This window comes from Haliaeetus leucocephalus, unplaced genomic scaffold, assembly GCF_000737465.1.
Source record: "Haliaeetus leucocephalus isolate CR32 unplaced genomic scaffold, Haliaeetus_leucocephalus-4.0 Scaffold451, whole genome shotgun sequence".
In the NCBI taxonomy this organism is placed as follows: Eukaryota; Metazoa; Chordata; class Aves; order Accipitriformes; family Accipitridae; genus Haliaeetus; species Haliaeetus leucocephalus.
The window spans coordinates 813,392-830,254 of NW_010972887.1; the positions used below are offsets into that span (position 1 = coordinate 813,392).

The 16,863-nt window shown below is 37.0% G+C and overlaps 1 protein-coding gene across 1 annotated transcript in view; it reads left to right on the forward strand.

The window, feature by feature from the left end:
* The window catches only part of CCDC93 (coiled-coil domain containing 93), a 53,779-nt gene extending 37,521 nt beyond the window's left edge, over positions 1-16,258 (forward strand). The window contains exons 17-23 of the mRNA XM_010575125.1: positions 484-555; positions 814-922; positions 4,231-4,313; positions 8,379-8,416; positions 9,838-9,922; positions 13,756-13,869; positions 15,087-16,258. Of these exons, the coding sequence (XP_010573427.1) occupies positions 484-555; positions 814-922; positions 4,231-4,313; positions 8,379-8,416; positions 9,838-9,922; positions 13,756-13,869; positions 15,087-15,140 (555 nt within the window). The 3' untranslated portion in view covers positions 15,141-16,258. The remainder of the gene's footprint in view (positions 1-483; positions 556-813; positions 923-4,230; positions 4,314-8,378; positions 8,417-9,837; positions 9,923-13,755; positions 13,870-15,086) is intronic.
* Positions 16,259-16,863: the final 605 nt, after the last annotated feature.

A 16,863-nucleotide genomic window follows, 5' to 3' on the forward strand; every position in this document is an offset into this window, starting at 1 on the left:
GTAAACCTAAATCTTAAATTTTTAAACAAGAAAAAATGATATCTTAAAGTCCGCAATTCAGGATGTCTAGAATACATGTCAGAGACTTTATGTTCTGTCCTGGGCCATGTTTATCCTTAAGCCCACCACTGATTCAAAGTATAAACATTCAGACAAGGTGTACAGACAATCTTTCTATACATACCTTCATTTTAAGTGTGACTGTTGTAAAGCACTGGAAAAACTACTGACAAATCTTAAAAACTAAAATATCAAAGCCTTAAAAGCTAGCAGAATGCACTTGTTTACAGTAAAAGATGTCAGTTTTTTAATGTAGATAATGAATCTTTGTTAAAAAAAATAATAGCAAATGGTGGTGTTACTGTGGGAGCCATTAAATGGAAGATAGACAAATACAGAAAACAAACCCAGTCTGCACATTTTTGCATTACAGCTCTTGTATGCTACCGTAATACACGATTGTTTTGGGTTCTCAAATTTTAGGAGCCGAATAAGATTATAGAACAGCAATACAGAACTGAGAAAGATAAGCTTCAAAAGATCCGGCTGTTACTGGTGAGTAACTCTTTGTAAATTTACTTGTACAGAATTATTAACGTTTTTCTTATCTTGTAACTTCTAATACTTCTTTTTGTTGTTCTAATTTAAAAAAGTTTTTCTGTCACAAATCAATTACAAAAAAAATTAAGCCTCAGCCAGCACTTTTTTAATTAATTATGTAGTAACAAAATGTTGCTGGGGGGGGGGCTTCATCCATTTTAAGAAGAGAACAAGAAGAGGCTTTGTTTTCTCCCCTCCTAACTTTCTATTCAGGCACGAAGAAACAGAGAAATAGCCATTTTACAACGCAGGATTGATGAAGTACCCAGCCGAGCTGAGCTAACACAGTATCAGAAGAGATTTATTGAACTTTACAGTCAGGGTATGTATATCAAGCAGGAACATCCTGCTGAAGGCTAAAGCCCTGAAAGGAGGGCAATTACATTTTAAGCATACAGCATGTAACAACAGCACTTGCTAATTTTGTGGTATTTTAAGGGTCTTTTGGTATTCATGCTATACACCCTATTTTCAAGGTTTTATAAGCTGGCTATGAGAACTTTCCTGAAGGTGAAACTTGATGCACAAGATCTCTGGAGTAAATTTTGTCTGCAACAGGTTCAGTCATTTAGGTTAATGACCAGTGTGTTTAGAAAGTCTTTAATTCACCAGTTACAAATGAGGTTGCTGTAAATTTGACCTGTTTAATTAATTGCTCTTAACATTAGATTATTTTCATCATTTTCAATGATGTAAGATATCTGATTCTGAACCAAACTATGTCAAGAACTACAAAGTAAAGGCAACTTCGTGAAGGGACTGTTTTCTTTCATTTTTTATTTATAAATGTCCTGCAATATCTTGGATTGGAGTACAAATTGTCTTTAACTTTTTTTTTATGGTAAGAAGTTAGAAAATGGGGAAATGTGCTTGGTTGACTTTTTGGATAGGCATGTGTTTGCTATGCATGGATGGTATGGAACATGCAAACTGAATAAAACTTTAAAGTTGTTCCATTAAACTGTTAAGAGACCAGTATACTAACTGGTGTATATTTAATGTAGGTTGTGTATTAGCATATGCTAAAGTAAGTTTCTACCAAGAAGAACTAGCTAATGTTTTAAAGATATTCTGCATTTATTAAATATGTGTGCAGACCAAGCTCTTGAAGGTTGAGCAGTTCTAAAAGTGTTACTTTACTTTGATTCAAATCCCTTGCCCTGGTAAGGCATAAGGCATCTCTAGTGACATAGTCATGTGCTACCTTCCATGTATGTTGTCTAACTCAGTGTATGGAATAGATGTACTTTAGTGAGTACAAATTCAGTACTGTCTTCCCCCCACTTTCCTTCTTATGTGCCATGCACTTTATTTAATCAAGTCCAGCTATAAAGACAACTTTGTTGTCTTGCATTGAATTTTCTACAGACTGTTTTCTCTGTCATGTCTAAGTGAATTCAGACAAATAATCTAAGAGCGTCTACCTGCTCAGAAGATGGGGGCTTCATTTATATATGAAGTACGGTACATATATATGATTAAGGTCGAAGAGATTTGTGCAGCATTGGGTGTAGATTTAAGATGCTTTGAATTTTATGGGACTTTTGTTTTCTATAGTACAAAATATGTGTAGTAAAAGGATAACATGCTGCTCAGTCGTTGATGGGAACCTGTGTTGTACAGGCTAAGCTTTTGGAAAAATGAGCTGAAAATCTCTAGCAAGTTTTTCTATGAATTGTGGTATTTTTTTAGAGGCTTTTCGTTTAGCCAGATTCAGGTGATCTTCAGAGTTGCCAAACCCTTTTTTTTTTTTCCTTTGAACTTTGATCAAAGGGCCGTTGGACAAGACAATCTTCAGCAATGCCTTCCAACCTCAATGATTCTGTGACTCTGTACTAGAATGCTTTTAAATTCCAATATTCCATGCTTTATTTTTCACCTAACTGAACCTCTTCCCTTGAAAACTTTAAGCTGTGGTTTCAAGAGAATCAATGAGCCAGTTGGCTCCTTCTTCCTCTTCTTTCTTTGTCTGTGTTACCTTACACGGGCTCTGGTGTGTGTCTGTAAGGCTTCATAAGCTGGTACAACTTTCTAACCCAGTGGAAATCCTGAAAAGTTTTCTTCTGAGTTGGTATGTGGAATCCATTCATAAAAGATCTGTGACTACCAGAGCTGCTGCAAGAAAGGGAAAAGCTGCACAAAGGAAATGGTTTGGGAAAGGCCTCTTCCATTTGGCAGCAGTCCTGCAAAAACCAAACTAATTAACAGAACACACCTGAAGTAAGCCTATTGGCGATCCTTGTGTTGACACAGTTTTTCAAGAAGCAGCCCGATTTCAGCATTTGAAGAATCTTTGTGGAACCTGCTGAATAGCCTTTACTAATTTTTCAACCTGTCCCAGGCTTTCCTGAATTCCTCAATGCTTTCAAGCTCCCAGTACTCAGTATGTTTCTCGAGGCTACAGCACGTGCAGAACATGAGTCACAATCATAATGTGGCAATGAGAAAGCTCTTTGGTCCTGAACATTTTACTACTGCAGAAGTAGTCACTGCTGGATTTCTGTCACTAAAACATTCAACTTCAAGCTGTGGGTTGCTGTTGGGCTTTGGCTGGAGAACAGAATTGTACAAATCAAAAGTTGGAATTTCTTTAAAAATTGGGATGTTTAATGATGTTGTGATGTAGGAGGGAGGTCATGCTTACCGTAAGTGGTTCCATTCAAAAGCTTAGTCCAGCGTATCAGTTCAGTAAAGGTTTTATTTGAAGATGGCAACTTGTTAGGCTTTAGAGTTTAATGTAATGAGCATAATTTCACTCAGGTTTATATTTTTTAACCCAAATGTTTTTTCCAGGTTCACAATTCTAGACAGTGCTTAATATATTAACAGTAATTTTTGCCAACTGTCCTTCTCTGTTGAACTCTTTCCTTGGGAATCACAAATATCTTAGGTTTCTTTAGGCATTGAAAAACTAAAGAATAGATGAACACTCAGCAGATTTGAGAATCAGTCATCATCTTGTAGGCCCAAAGGGGAATGCATATCTGAGCCTTACCTCCCCCGCACCAAGCTATGACCAACATCTGCTGTAATCACCTAAACCAGAAAGTATTATTTGGAAAGGAAGTATTATTTAATTCTATCAGCATGAATAAATTGTAAGAAGAGAAAAAAGGCTTTGAAACAGTAAAAGCTTTCCTGGGCTTCTTGCACATGTGTAGCTTAAAATATATAGTATAATGCACTTTTTTTCCACGCAGTAGTATCAGATTATCTGTTTCCTATCTGTCCCTGCCGAGCCTGTGCCTCTCTGCCACCATGGGCAAGCTGCGCAAGGGCAACTGTTAGCAGCACAGCAGCCTGTATGGTGTAAGGGTAAAGCTTATGAAGGAAGGATGAACAGACAGTGATAAGGAAGCACAGCTGATAGTGTCAACATATGTTCACATAAAGGACTGTCAGCAGTTGAGGCTTAATTTAAACAGTGAGCTGTGGTGTTCTTGTAAAATCTGATAGCTGCAAACCCTGCTGGAGATTGACATGCAGAGGGAATATTCTTCCATAACGTATTAAAAAGTGTGTTCCATTCTTGATAGTGGAAAGTATATTATAGAAAGCCTACAAAGTATTTTTACAGATTCCATTTCACCTCATGCTCTTTTATTATTCTACCCTTTTTTTTGTTTGCAGTCTCAGCAACTCACAAAGAAACGAAGCAGTTCTTTACTCTTTATAATACACTGGATGATAAGAAAGTATATTTGGAAAAGGAGGTAAGAAAATGTTATTACTGTTTTCTAAATATTCAGTCTGTGGAGAAGGAGATAAAGAGCTTTTACTCGGCTTTCACCATATTCAGTCCTGTCAGAGCAGAGTTAACAGTCTTTGTAAGTAAAAATGAAACAACTGATTCATAAGAATATTTCTAATGTTGAGGGGGAAATGGCCTGTGTGGTAAAAGTGCTATTAGTACAGCATGTTTGAACTACTCACTGTGTTCACAAAGCACGAGTGACATTTGATTAGTAAGTATCTCTGTCTTGGTATTGCAGGACCAAATTACCCTCTTTTTCTCTTTTTGGTGAATATCTTTTATTATGAACCAATGCTATAGCCAGTAACTTTGGAGAGCAAATTCCAGCTGCTGTCAGCAATGTCAGAGTTAGTTCTCCAGGTCTGAGCCTGCCTACACTGAAGTCACTGGAGATATTACTGAATCGGGATCAGAAGAGTAGTTTTCTTGAAAGCAACTTAGTTGTTTCTCTCCCCTCTCTCCCTACTATGTACAGTTCACCTCTTTCTTGGGGATGACTTAATTGAGTGATTTCAATTTCCTTCACTTCCTGTGACTTCAGTAAAGGTGGAGAAATAGGAGCAGTCAAGACTTGATAAAAATTATGACATTACTTGTAAAATATGTGATGTTATACTTCAGGCTGCTCTGTTTATTCTAATAAAATAAGAACAGATAGTTAGTTTTGCATTACTTAGATATATTTGTTTAATTTGTGAAACAAGCAGTAGTCAAAATTCTGTGTAAAGACACTTCATCTCCTGTTTTTGAAGATGATGAGCAACCATTCCTTCCCTTAAGCAGCTGATTCTAACACGTGCTAGATAGTTTTCAGTTTTTCAATTCAGAGAAATTATTAATTTATGTAGCTTCTTTAGAGGGTGTGTGATCCTCACAGTTGCTTGCAGAAGGAATAGGTTTAAATACAGAAGTATGCTTTAACAATTAACCTATGCTGCATGTACTGTACCTGTGGTAAAACTGTGAGGAACGGTAGTTGGGGGAGCAGGGGGAACTTTGGTAAACAACAGCTCTTCAGCATAGAATAATGTTAGGCACATACAAAAGCATGTTAACTGCGGAGAAAAGAATGACTTGCTTTCGTTGTGATAACCTTAAAGTGCTGTGTCATGGTTTAACCCCAGCCAGCAACTAAGCACCACGCAGCCGCTCACTCACTTCCCCCCACCCAGTGGGGTGGGGGAGAGAATCAGGGGAAAAAAAGTAAAACTCATGGGTTGAGATAACAGTTTAGTAGAACAGAAAGGAAGAAACTAATAATGATAACAATAATAAAATGACAATAATAATAAAGGAATTGGAATATATAGAACAAGTGATGCACAATGCAATCGCTCACCACTTGCTGACCGATGCCCAGTTAGTTCCCGAGCAGCGATCCCCCCCCCCCCCCACCCCAGCCAACTCCCCCAGTTTATATACTGGACATGATGTCACGTGGTCTGGAATAGCCCTTTGGGCAGTTTGGGTCAGCTGCCCTGGCTGTGTCCCCTCCCAACTTCTTGTGCCCCTCCAGCCTTCTTGCTGGCTGGGCATGAGAAGCTGAAAAATCCTTGACTTAGTATAAACACTGCATAGCCACAACTGAAAACATCAGTGTGTTATCAACATTCTTCTCATACTAAACCCAAAATGTAACACTATACCAGCTACTAGAAAGAAAATTAACTCTAACCCAGCCAAAACCAGGATGTGTTCCATGGGAGTCTGCTAGAAAGCTCACCGATGTTCTACTTCTGTGCAGAACTTACTCAGAGATATAATACCTTTTTCCTTTGGCAGACATAGAAGACTGGGCTGCTTCTTACAGATTTTCTGGAAGCCAGGATGATGAAAAAAAACCCACAGCTCAGAATACTGTTTTAACACTACCATCTTAAACTTTAACTTTCTGCAGTTTACCCTGATAGAAGTATTTTAAGGCACAACTGCAGTGTCAGGGTAGATCTGGCCCTTTTCTTTTGCAGTAAAGTCTTGTACTGCTCTATGAATGTTGTCAGAATCCAAGTTGCATCACAATAAATTTAAAAGTAACTTCTGTGACTAGGTGATTTAACAACACATGTAAATAACATGTAAAAACATCTCAAGTTCTGCACTGAATTAAGCCTTATGGCTTTTTTCATTGATGTGTATATATATATTTTGAGTTAGGTCAGTGATTGGTACAAAGCAGGATCTTACCAAAGTTTAACCTTCAGTGATGATTGTCATGTGCTCCAGAAATACCTGATTTCTGGGAGAGGTTTCAGTTTAGCATGAGACAATGCTGTTTCTAAAAGTTATTCTACCTGATGGTCTCTTAAGAGCCTCAAATAAACTGTCTTGGAATTAGTGGTGTAACTTACCTTTTTGTCTCCTGAAAATATCAGTAAGAATTTTCCTTGAAAGTTTTTCAAATATCAACTTCTTGCAAACCAACAATGATGATGCCATGTAATGTCAGTTACTTACTGAATATTCGAGAACCCTAGCTGTAAAACTTCCATCTCTGTGCAAGAGTGGATGGTATAATGGCTGCCAGCGGTCCTGGCAAATGCCTTACCTAAGTCTGTAAGAAGATAATCACATGCTTTGTTTTTCTGTGGTCTTTCATTGTTTTTATTTTCTTATTGTAAATGGTGAAATGTATTCATAATATATAATAAAGCAGGTTGCAGGTAACAATATACCAGCTTTAAAATACTACATTAAGTAGCAGCTATATGAATTCATATTACTTTAACTTCTCCCCAGTTTAGAGTTTAATACAGATTTTTTTTTATTATTATTTCTGTTTTTTGAGGACAAGCCTGCAAATTTAAAAAGTCTATAGAGATTTTTTTGAAATGGGCACATAAAAAACAGCTGACAGAATACAGAGCAGATGTATTTCATTGTTGTATAAACTGGGAGTACTCTTGCCAATATAATTCAATGGCTTTTGGGGGGGTTTTGGTTGGGTTTTTTTGAGTTCCAAGCTGAACTTACATGGATATAATTTCAAAAGACAAATAAATTGATCAAGACTTTCTTTTAGCTTGATGTCAATCACAAGAGAGAGGTCTGCATGTCTTCTAATGCAGTCCTAACTTTGTTAAATGTATAGTATAGCTGAGGTTTCCTTGTGTTTCATTTAATATTAGAACCAAAGTTTCAGCAAGTAAATATTGTCTAGTAATGTACAAAAGATGCCTTTGGCATCTGTGCCTCAGAAAGGTTTCTGGAATATGCTTGCACTATTTTTTGGCCCTTTTTTGTTTTTTTTCTCCTCCCAAAACCAACCGTTTCATAAAATACGCTGAGTGTAATTGCTTTAAAATAACAATACCAGGAATTGTTATACAGTGGAATTTGGGCTATAAAGGTTATAGTTCTGACATGAAAGGTCTCTGTGACTATGGTTCATGTTTTAATCATATTTTGTGAAAGATTCATTTTTAAAATGCTTTTAAACTCATTTTTTCATAACGTCTTTGAATTTTGGGGTTTATACACTGATTTTACTGTTTGTAATGTAACTCATCAGCATTCTTACTATGCAATAGCTATGCAGTATTACTTTTCATGACTTGAATGTTTTGCGATATAAACTGCAATTACATTCTTAAACGCATGCTTACTGGAAATATCTTGAGGCAGGGATGTGGACTTGGCTAATATCGATGAGTCACGCAGTAATATCTTTCCTCTAAGTAACAGGAATTCTTAAGCATCTTAGCTGCTTTGGAGTCTGTTCAGGATTTGTTTGAATTTTTCAAAGGTCAGGAACAACTTCAGATTCTGCCATGCATGTGCTTATAGCTGTCTCATTCCGCTTTCTGTGGCTCCTCCACTGGGATAGATTTTACTAATACAAAAGGATCGTGGTTTCTCTTCTGAAAGCAAACTCATGGTGATTTTCATACAGCTGGATGCTTGCCAGGGCAATATCTATATAGTCAATTTTTTGAACTACGTATCATTTTATTGTCTGTGAAAACTCAGACCAAAAAGGACAAATGTATATTTTCTTCTTTTTTTTTTTTTTTTTTCTAATTCACAGGTTAACTTACTGAATTCTATTCATGACAACTTTCACCAGTAAGTAATGATCCTTTTTCTCTTGATAGTTGCAATGAGTCGTATGGTTGGTTGGAAAAATGGGAGTGGGCATGATTTGCAGAGACTAAAAATCTGTTAGAAATTTCTATAAACATAAACTGCTTTATAAAATACTTTATTACTTCTGTTTAAGCCAATGTTTGAGGAATCACAGACTTGGAATTACCTAACTTTCATAGCCAACATATGTTTTTAATATCTGGCTTTTCAGTTGCAGTTGTGGAAAGAAATCATTCGGTCATAATTTTCCTGGCATTAATTTAAATATTTTTCTCCATTTTGTGAAGTTGTGGTTATTACATTATGTACAAAACATTAGACTTGGACATATTTCAGACATGTTTATTATAAACTAACTCTGTATTTAAAGGTTTTGATATAGTGTGAAGTCTTTAGGTAAAGTCATGGTTCTCTTGGAAGTTTGAGGTCAAATATCAGTCTGTGATGCTGCTAGCATTTATTTTTCTCTGTGTTTTTTGACTTCAGAAAAAGAAGTCCAGTATGAATTTTTGTCACAGCAGTACAGTTCAGGAGAGTCATGGGGGAGGTGATGGCCATTTAATAATTTTAAACAATTCTTCTGATTATATTTTTTTCTAATTCTGTTGTGAAATTCTAAGCTGCTTTTTTTTTCCCCCAGAGTAACTATCTCTTTACTTGCTTCTATACACTTGTGTCCTTCTGTGTTTTGTCAGAAATTTTGATATTTTATGGGGTTTTTTTTCCTATTGTGATATCCAAAACTTTTAATTACAACAGAACTAGGAATAAGTATTTCAGATGTTTTCCTTTGCAGCAGGGATTGTAGATCTGTTTTTCTCAGTGATGAGATCCTTTTGATTCTGTCCAGTCAATAGAAACCAATACTGTAACTGACAACTGGGTTTTGTATTTTATTTTTTTGGGGGGGGTGGGTGTGCGGGGGAGGATTGTATTTTCTTTGGTTTATTTTTCTTAATCTGTTTAAGATATGTAACAGGTCTAAAATTATTTCTGGGCTTTCCCTATTAGGGCGTGAATTTATTTTTTGGAATATTTGCTGATCTTCTAGTCCTCTGCTTGCCTTCTTAATATTCACAACATCTGCTTTTCTTAAAAGTGTGTGCTTTTGGTTAGTTACTAGCAATTTATTTCTGTACAACGCATGAGAGAAAGGAATAGACTTGAGCTGACAGGAATACTTGTGATGAGCTCTGTACTCTCTGTTCCCATCTCTTTGATAGTTTATACCAGCTGAAGAGCTGCACTGTTACTTGAAATCAGTGATTAAAAAGATGAATTTTTACATAGAACACTAAGCAATGTGAATCCTTGGACATGGGTAAATATGCAAGACAACAGTAGATGAGACAAGTTGTCCCACATCCCTGTCAGTTATCTTTTTCTTTTTTTCTTTCCAGAGCAATGGCATCTTCTGGTTCTCGTGAGCAGTTTTTACGACAGATGGAGCAGATTGTAGAAGGCATCAAACAGAATCGAATGAAGGTCTGAGACTCTTCTCACTTTCTTTGCTAGAGCCTGGGAATTACTTCAGAAAAGCCTCTTGGATAATAACTGTGCATGGAGAAATCCATTACATGAGGTGCAAATTAAGCAAGCAACTAACAAGTATTATTTCTTTTCACATTCATAAAAAACTTCTCACCACTAAAATGTTAACGAATAGAGTAGAACAGAGGTATTGTAACACCTCTTTCCTGTCAGGAAGCTTATACCCTTAACTTCATTATTGGCAGTGTAGTGATTTTAGATGCTTGGAACAGCTGTATGTCACTGAAGTAAATGAGAATTTTTCCATTTGGATTGCATGGGTGCCGTCAGACCTGTGTCTCAGGCGCGGTTTCTCAGGCAGCTGGATCTGACTGAAACTGCTTTCTGCTGCTGAAGAGGGTCAGCAGCACCTCACAGAGTCCCAATCATCAGCTTCCCTTGTCCCAGTTGCAGCGCTCATCTGACACGTTGTTGAATCCACTCGGGTGTTTTTTCGTTGTTTTTATTGGGTTTAACCTGATTTAGAAAAGGCTCAGCATTGATGATGAGTGTGTTGTGTCCACATAGCAAGTGAAAGGGGTTTGTGGGTGAGCAGAGCCCCAGTGCTCATTCAGAGGAGACAAAACTGCTGGTAGCATTTGGGGGCTATTTTGTAAAAGCACAGTCTCAGTGGACTTGTGTGAAGTGATCTTGGGGCAATGCAAGCATGAGGTCCAGCAGTGGCTCCAAGTAAAGCTGTCCACAGGCATATTTGCGTACAATGGATAGGCTTAAGTATTTCTCGATAATGGCAGTTACTAACTTGTAGCTATTGTGTTGTTTCACTCTTTTATTTTCATATGCGAACTTAGGCATATTTTCCTAAGTCCCATAAAGGGGCTCTGAGTTTCTTTTCTCTATAGAGCCAGAAAATTCTTGGTAGTAGATTATAGCTGTTCTTCATTTGAGCTTAAATGGAAGTATGATAGACTATGAATCAATATATACTAGAGTGTGTACTGAAAGTGCAGTCTCTCCAGGTATTGGGCTGTTTTATCTCAATAGCTAAATAGAAACTTCAAGTACAAAATATGATAAGCATGTGTATATAGAAAAAACAGAATGGGATGCAACTCAAGCTGTAGTAAAGCTCTTTTGCACTAGTAGACTCTACTATAAAAATGTATGACATTTACTATAGACTGATGTGTTCAAAGAGGTGGCTAGTTCATTGCCTTTTTTTGCAATGAATTATTTGCTTGACCTCTTATTTTCAGAGAGGACAAAATGACAACGGAAAGAATAGTGATATTGGTGGTTGTATGGATGGATAATCTTTCTGTCTTCAAGGCTGTTGACTTAATGAGTGACTCGGTGTCAAACAGATTATGAAAATACTTTAGAACAGTGCAGTTCTGACTAGTGAAGATGAACTTGAAGATAATTACATTTCTTTCTTTTGGAAAAAAGACATTATTTTAATTGCTGCAGCAAGCAACTGCCCTAAATTGAAACTGTACAGGAGTTCAGTGTTTTGTTTTCTGTCTTGTCCTCCATTATGCACACAGAAGTTGGTAACAGCACAGCAGATGCAAGGAGTGAAAGCAGACTGAGAGCTCTGCTGTGACTGACTTGAGGTTCTTGCAATTGAACTCTTAAATCTTTGAAGTCCATAAAATCATTCTGGACTCTCTTAATATATTCTCAAATGAAATCAAAAGTTTCAGCTGCTTCATGTACAGATAAGGGAGAGGGAAGTGAATCAGAGCTATCATGTCAGATGGCTCATTCTTTTGGGGGAAAATACAATTTCAGCATCCCTGATGGTTGCTGAAAGCAATGGCAGCTCACATCACTTGTGCTGTGTTCCTGCACTGGCAGTTGGGCCACTTGCATATTGTGAGAGGGTTCACAAGTGGTATTTCATTCCTAGGTGTGGGTGTCTGAATCAGCAGGAGGTGCCAGTTACAACTAATGGAGAAAAACAAGAGTTTCTGAATGAAAAAGCTAAGCTTATCTCGATTGAGAGAAAAAAATTGGTTGTTAGTGATGGTGTAGATAATAATTCGGTACCTTCTAATAGTTGATTTCTCAATGCTAGTGAAGATACTGACAACAAATGGATGCTAAGAAAGTTTTAACAATTCACATGGTCCCTTGGGGAACAGCTCTGCAGCAAAAGGAAAGGTTTTCTTATTCTTCACTTAGGAAATGTCTGTCAGATGACTTTTCCAACAGACAGGCTAGTTGTACGCTGCAAGGGTTATTCATCCCCGTGATGGTTTAGTCTTACTGGTTCAGCTTCTGTCTGCAGTGCATTAGAAGTGCTCACAGTCAGTTTCACAATTCACTCTTAAAGTACATCCACTTTAACTGTTTTCTGTACAGCCCTGAAGACCTTATACCTGAAGAGAAATTTCAGTTTTCAAAGCCCGTCATATTGTAACTGCATCGTAAAAGACGCCTAAGGAGAAATCAGACATACTTGTTTCCCAGAAGGAGTAACTTGCGAACAAGCATTTTGATGTGATAACAGATATTCATGAGACTTTCTGAGGACAGAGCAGGCTGGTTTCTACTGAGAGGAGCATGTTGAGAGATTTGTCATGGTCATGCATAAAGGAAGCAGTTTGTCAAAGGATAGTACTAAGGGCCTTATCTCTTCACAAGAATCTAGTTCCTAGATGTTTTAGCAATGTTCTTTTTAGGCTTATCCTAAAGGAATAGGATGCATGTGAAAATGCTTTTTTCTCTATTAATACGTGATGCTTTTTCTTCCTCAAGCATAACTTTAAAAACCTACTGGCCCTGGTAAGTTATGTTAGGAGAGATTCCCTGATGTTTCGGACAGCAGCTGGCTTTGTAAAGGAGATGTACCTTCTTAGCAGTGTTCATACTCGGGGATAGTTTGGGATCTGCTGACTTCTTTTAGGCATAAGAATCAGTAAGATCAATGTTGATACCTAAATCTAGAAATACAGTGAGTTCTGCTGCTGTGGAATTACCTGCTTGTTTGGGCTTCAGGGGATTCTTGCAGTTTTTGGAATTGCATTTTTCCCTGTCAAAATTTAGGAGGCAAAAGTGTGTTGGAGAGAATGCAAAATTAATCTGGGGGGAGAGGAATACAACAGGGCTTTTTATGTGGTTGTACCCTAGCACCAGTGGGAGGGAGGGAAAATTTACTCTCTAGACTAGCAGCAAACTTGTCTATGATGCTGTGATGGAAGAACTTCATTAGAACTACACCTGAGAGGAAGGCAGTCTGTTCTATAATAAGAACCAGTCCTTTTCAGGTTTAGGGACTTAAGTTACATTTGTCACAACTTTGGCACAAGGAGAAAAGAAAAGAGATTTCTTATGTGTGGGTCTTGAGCAAGTACAGCATTGCATTAGAAGGCAAAGATGTCTCCTGCCCTCCCTGTTTGATACAACTAACAAAACAATTAAGACAAGATCTCAGTGTCGCATCAAAAACCTTTCTTTTTTCTTTTTTCTTTTTTCTTTTTTTTTTTTTTTTTTTTGTTAATTAATTTCACTGTGTCATTGTTGTGGTAGGATTGTTCAGTGAGCAAGATTCCTGGCTTGCAGAGATGTGAGCCTTAGTTTAATTCTGAATGTTACCTGTAGTGCCACTGGTACTGAGACTTTAGCATTAGTTTTTTATTTTTTTTTTAAGACCTGGCCTCAACGTTCATTGCATTTAAAGCATGAGCCAGGGGTATCATTTATGAAGGATCTGTCTCCCATTGTCTATTATAGAGAGTTGTTCCTTATACAGTATATATGTGTGTCTGTGTGTGTATTCCTTATACAGTGTATGATCTCTTATCCTTCCTGTATACCAACAGATGGAAAAGAAGAAGCAAGAAAACAAAATGCGAAGAGACCAGTTGAATGATGAATACTTAGAGCTTCTAGAGAAACAGAGGCTTTACTTTAAAACAGTGAAAGAATTTAAAGAGGTAAGAACATTTTTGCTAATGTAAACAGTCAAGTGTTCAGTGACCCATTTTGGCTTGACTTGTGCATTAATATCTGCACAAGATTTCCTGATATGATGCATACCACACCATGTTCACATTGTCTCTTGGTGGTTATCTCCACGTGATTCTTGGACCCTGAATTTGATTCTGGAAATTCTTTTCTCACTGATAGACTAGCACCCCTCCGTGTTACAGGGGAAGGACAATTTGTTACCAAGCAAGCTGTATATGTGGGTTTCAAAATGGAATCTCTTGAAGATCTGTGAGCAGTTAGGTATTGGAGCAAAGAGGGTTGTGGAAATGTGTGAATAAGGGACGTAATTCAGAGTCTCAGTAGTTACAGATACCTTTAGGAACCAGCCTTTTCTCACCACTGTGAAAGCACTGTTTAACATTTCATTGATTTAGCCATTCCTGAGCTTTTCATCATAATGTGCTTCTGTTAATTATTGTCTCCATGATAATGAATGACAAAGTAGTGCTGCCAGGCCAAATTGTCATTTGGCTTCAGATGTTTGAGGAAAAACATCTTTCTGTAATTTGTCCTACTTTGTTCTGAGACGGTTCCTTTCTATTTCAGACAGTGTATTCTGGGAGAATGACAGAGACTGTTCAGCTAGTTTTCTGACATACATAATTTTATGTCCTAGGTGGAGAAATCAGGTGGATTTTTTTTTTTTTTTTGGTGGAGGCATAAATAAGCCGGTTTTCTTCCACTGCCTTGTAAGGGAACTTCTACTTAACCTTCCTGTCCTTTAAATGAAGTCATGGTTGTGGTGTTGAAAACAGGTGGTGTGTACTTATGTAAATATATTTCTTGACCTAGAATTGTTCCCTGAACACTGACTTTTTTGCAAAGTGTCTTGTGAAGTTCCAGATCACCTAAAAGTAATCTCAATTTCAGATTTATTCAATCTGTAAGTAAAACGGTGGGTTTGCTTTTGCGGCTTGTAACAGCTTTAGATGAATGGTCAAGCAGCATTCCTTTTGGCTTGAATGTCGTAAAGTTTAATGAGTATTACCATTGGAATAACATTATGGATGAATCAGAATTATCTTCAGCTCATCACTCACTCCATACTACGTTGGATTTTGGAGACCTTTCAAAATAAAAGGGTTTAGTTTTGCTGATGTGAAGATATAACTAGTAGAGGTAAGAGGAACTACCTCCTCACCTGTTTGCTTTCTGTTAACAGGAATGCCGTAAGAATGAAATGCTGCTGTCCAAGCTGAAATCTAGTTCTTCCTGAAGAACTCCAGCTGTTGAAGTTTATAGATGATTGTTCAGTCCATTGAATCTCTTTTGTGAGGTGACAGTTAAAACTGCAATGTAGATATATATAGATATATATATAAAAAATATATATACACACAGCTGTAAAAGTCTGGGTTTTTTCCAGTATGTATTCAGTTTCACATTCCTTCATCACATGGCTGTATTATTCATTATTGCCTCCACTAAACAGTAAAGAGTTAATGCAGTACAGCAAAATAGAAATATCGTCTAATTTTATTTATTTGGGTTTGGTTTTTTTCCACAGTAAGGACAATGGGGATGCTTTTTATTTGGGTTTTAACACTGAATTAGGTCAAGATTCTGGAATAAGGAGATATGTACTGTTGATAATATGTCCAGTACCACAAGATGAGCACTGCAGAATGCAATGGTTTGTTAATTTTGGCCAAAAAACTCCACAGAATGAGATTCTTGAAACTCTCTTCATCAGTTAATAACTTCATATTATTTTAATTTACACTCTAGCCATAGATAAGATTCCAAAGGGTAAAAATTAATTTCTAATGGTTAAGACATAAGAGAAATGGAAACTTACCTTGGATAATTCCTGGTGTAAAATTATAGATCTATATTTTTATAAAGTCTAGCTGTTGTATAAATTTCTTTGAAATTTCATTTTTATATAGAGAGAGTGTGCTTGTTAAATTAATAACTCCAGGAAAAAACACCTTAATCACTAGGACCATCATGTTATCCCTGGCTGGGATGAAAATCAAAGTCTGTCTCACCTTTTAATATAGGAAGATACAGATTCAGACGTTCTGCTCAAATGAACTGATGCTCACCTTTTGAAGACAACAACCTATTTACCCTGCTGAAGATTTGCCCTTGAAACTTTAGAAACTTTGTGGAACACTTTCTGAAACGTTTTTCTATCTGTATATACAGTGTTTTATAATTCAAACAGTTGCTTTTTGTACTTAACATCAGGATTTTGGACTGACTTCTTAATGTACATCACATCTTCAGGAGAAGAAAAACCATGTTCTTTTTCCCAGTAACACTGATGACAGTGCCGGTCGATTTACTTTCTATGGCAGCGAATATAAAATAAAGAATGTTTGCAATCCAGTGACCTTCTGTTATTGTGTTTTTAAGGTGGAACTTGCTTTAGAAACCTTAATATGCTTTTGAATTACGAGTGCATTAAAAGATGAATTGTGTCAATATTCACTCATACGGATGTTTTCAAGTGTCACATAGCAATCAGTAACATTTTGTTTTCCCTTGCTGCTTTTGGTAATCTTGGTGTTCTGGTGTTTGGCACAAACTATCAAACCTGGTATATGGAAAGGAGGTTCGTGGAGGGTTGTATTTGTCTTCCATAAGCATCAGCTTAAGATACAGAATTCTCAGTGGAGACGGCACGAGTTCGTCACACTACAATACCTGACTCCACTCCTTTTGAATACAATGGAAGGTTTGATTATTAGCATGTGAATTTCTGCAAACTCTGTAGCATTGAACATGGAAGAACATAGGCATTTGTTAAGCCTTGCATAAAGAGATTGTTGATGTACTGTCCAGGTAAAATGCAGTGAGCTACCAGAACTGTGGTAGACTAGGTTCAATGTGATGTACCTTCTCATAGATGAGACTGTGTTATTGTGACAACTTGAAACACTTCTGGTCCTTCAGTACAACCAGAAAAAAAACCTTTCTACTGAGCCAGCTGG